This window comes from Parus major, unplaced genomic scaffold, assembly GCF_001522545.3.
Source record: "Parus major isolate Abel unplaced genomic scaffold, Parus_major1.1 Scaffold1801, whole genome shotgun sequence".
NCBI classification, from domain to species: domain Eukaryota; kingdom Metazoa; phylum Chordata; class Aves; order Passeriformes; family Paridae; genus Parus; species Parus major.
Genome location: NW_015380641.1, coordinates 1 through 1,088, shown reverse-complemented (window position 1 = coordinate 1,088; position 1,088 = coordinate 1). Strand labels below are relative to the sequence as shown.

Here is a 1,088-nt window from a genome sequence, read left to right as displayed (position 1 = left end):
GGGTGCGCTCACCCCATTCCCGGGGGTCCCGCAGGGGTCTGCGCCCTGGGGAACTGCCTGTACGCCATGGGCGGCTACGACGGCGCGCAGCAGCTGAGCAGCGCCGAGCGCTTCCAGGCCGACACCGAGACCTGGAGCTTCGTGGCACCCATGGGACACCGCCGGAGCGCCCTGGGCGTCACCGCCTTCCGGGGCAGGATCTACGTCCTGGGTATGGCCTGGGGGGGTCCTGGGGGGGGTCTCCTGGAGGGTTTAGGGGGTGGGATTCAGGTTGATTTGGCTCCTCTCCTAGGGGGCTACGACGGTCACTCATTCCTGGAGTCGGTGGAGTGCTACGACCCCGATGCCGACGCCTGGACCGAGGTGACGCCGATGCCGTCGGGGCGCAGCGGGCTGGGGGTGGCCGTCACCATGGAGCCCTGTCACCCCCAGCCCCCCCAGGAGGAGGAGGAGACCCCCCCCAGCGAGCCCTGCTGACCCCGGCGCCGCCGGGAGGGGGACGGGGAGGTGGGGAGGGGGCTGCTCCCCCCCACCCACCATCCCCCGGTTCATCCCCCACCGGCGGCAGATCGAGGATTTTAGGGGGGGTGGGGTCACCCAGACCCCCTCCCCACCCACCCAAAAAGCATCACAGGACTTTTTCTGCGTCCCCCTCCCCAATTTCCCCACCTCTAGCCCGGATTTTGGGGCGAGCCCGGGCTGGTTCTGACCATTCCCAGATGCTGTTGGTGCAAGAATAAAGTGATTTCTGATTTAATTGGGGGGGGGGTCTCAACCAGCTGGAAATGGGGAGGGGGTCTCACAGTGCCAGAGGCTCGGTGGGCAGCACTGGGGGTCTCCGGGGTCTCCACTCAGTGGGCACCAGACCCCACAAATAATCGCTGACGAAGGTCCCAGAGTGCTGCGCCTCGTCCATGTCCAGGGGCACGGCGATCTCGGGGCCGTAGTGAACTGGGGAGGGGGCAAAACCCCGAAAGGGATCAATGGGAGGGGTCCCCGAGGTGATTTTGGGGTGTTTTGGGGGTGTTTTGGGGGGGCACTCACTGCCTCGGATCCGCCCCGGCTCGGCGCTGTAGTCCCAGTCGATC

General features: G+C 67.0%; 1 protein-coding gene across 1 annotated transcript; it reads left to right on the top strand.

The window, feature by feature from the left end:
* The first annotated feature begins 6 nt into the window (after positions 1-6).
* LOC107199657 (kelch-like ECH-associated protein 1) lies at positions 7-757 on the top strand. Its single transcript, XM_015616964.1, has 2 exons — positions 7-211; positions 293-757. The coding sequence occupies exons 1-2, from the start codon at positions 67-69 to the stop codon at positions 475-477; spliced, it is 330 nt and encodes a 109-aa protein (XP_015472450.1). The 5' UTR covers positions 7-66; the 3' UTR covers positions 478-757.
* The last annotated feature ends 331 nt before the right edge of the window (positions 758-1,088 follow it).

Excerpts from the sequence above, each read along its gene's own strand:
- LOC107199657 (XM_015616964.1), top strand. The coding sequence starts at position 67 with ATGGGCGGCTACGACGGCGCGCAGCAGCTGAGCAGCGCCGAGCGCTTC. Across the intron at positions 212-292 it reads GGGCAGGATCTACGTCCTGG|GGGGCTACGACGGTCACTCA; the intron begins GTATGGCCTGGG and ends CTCCTCTCCTAG.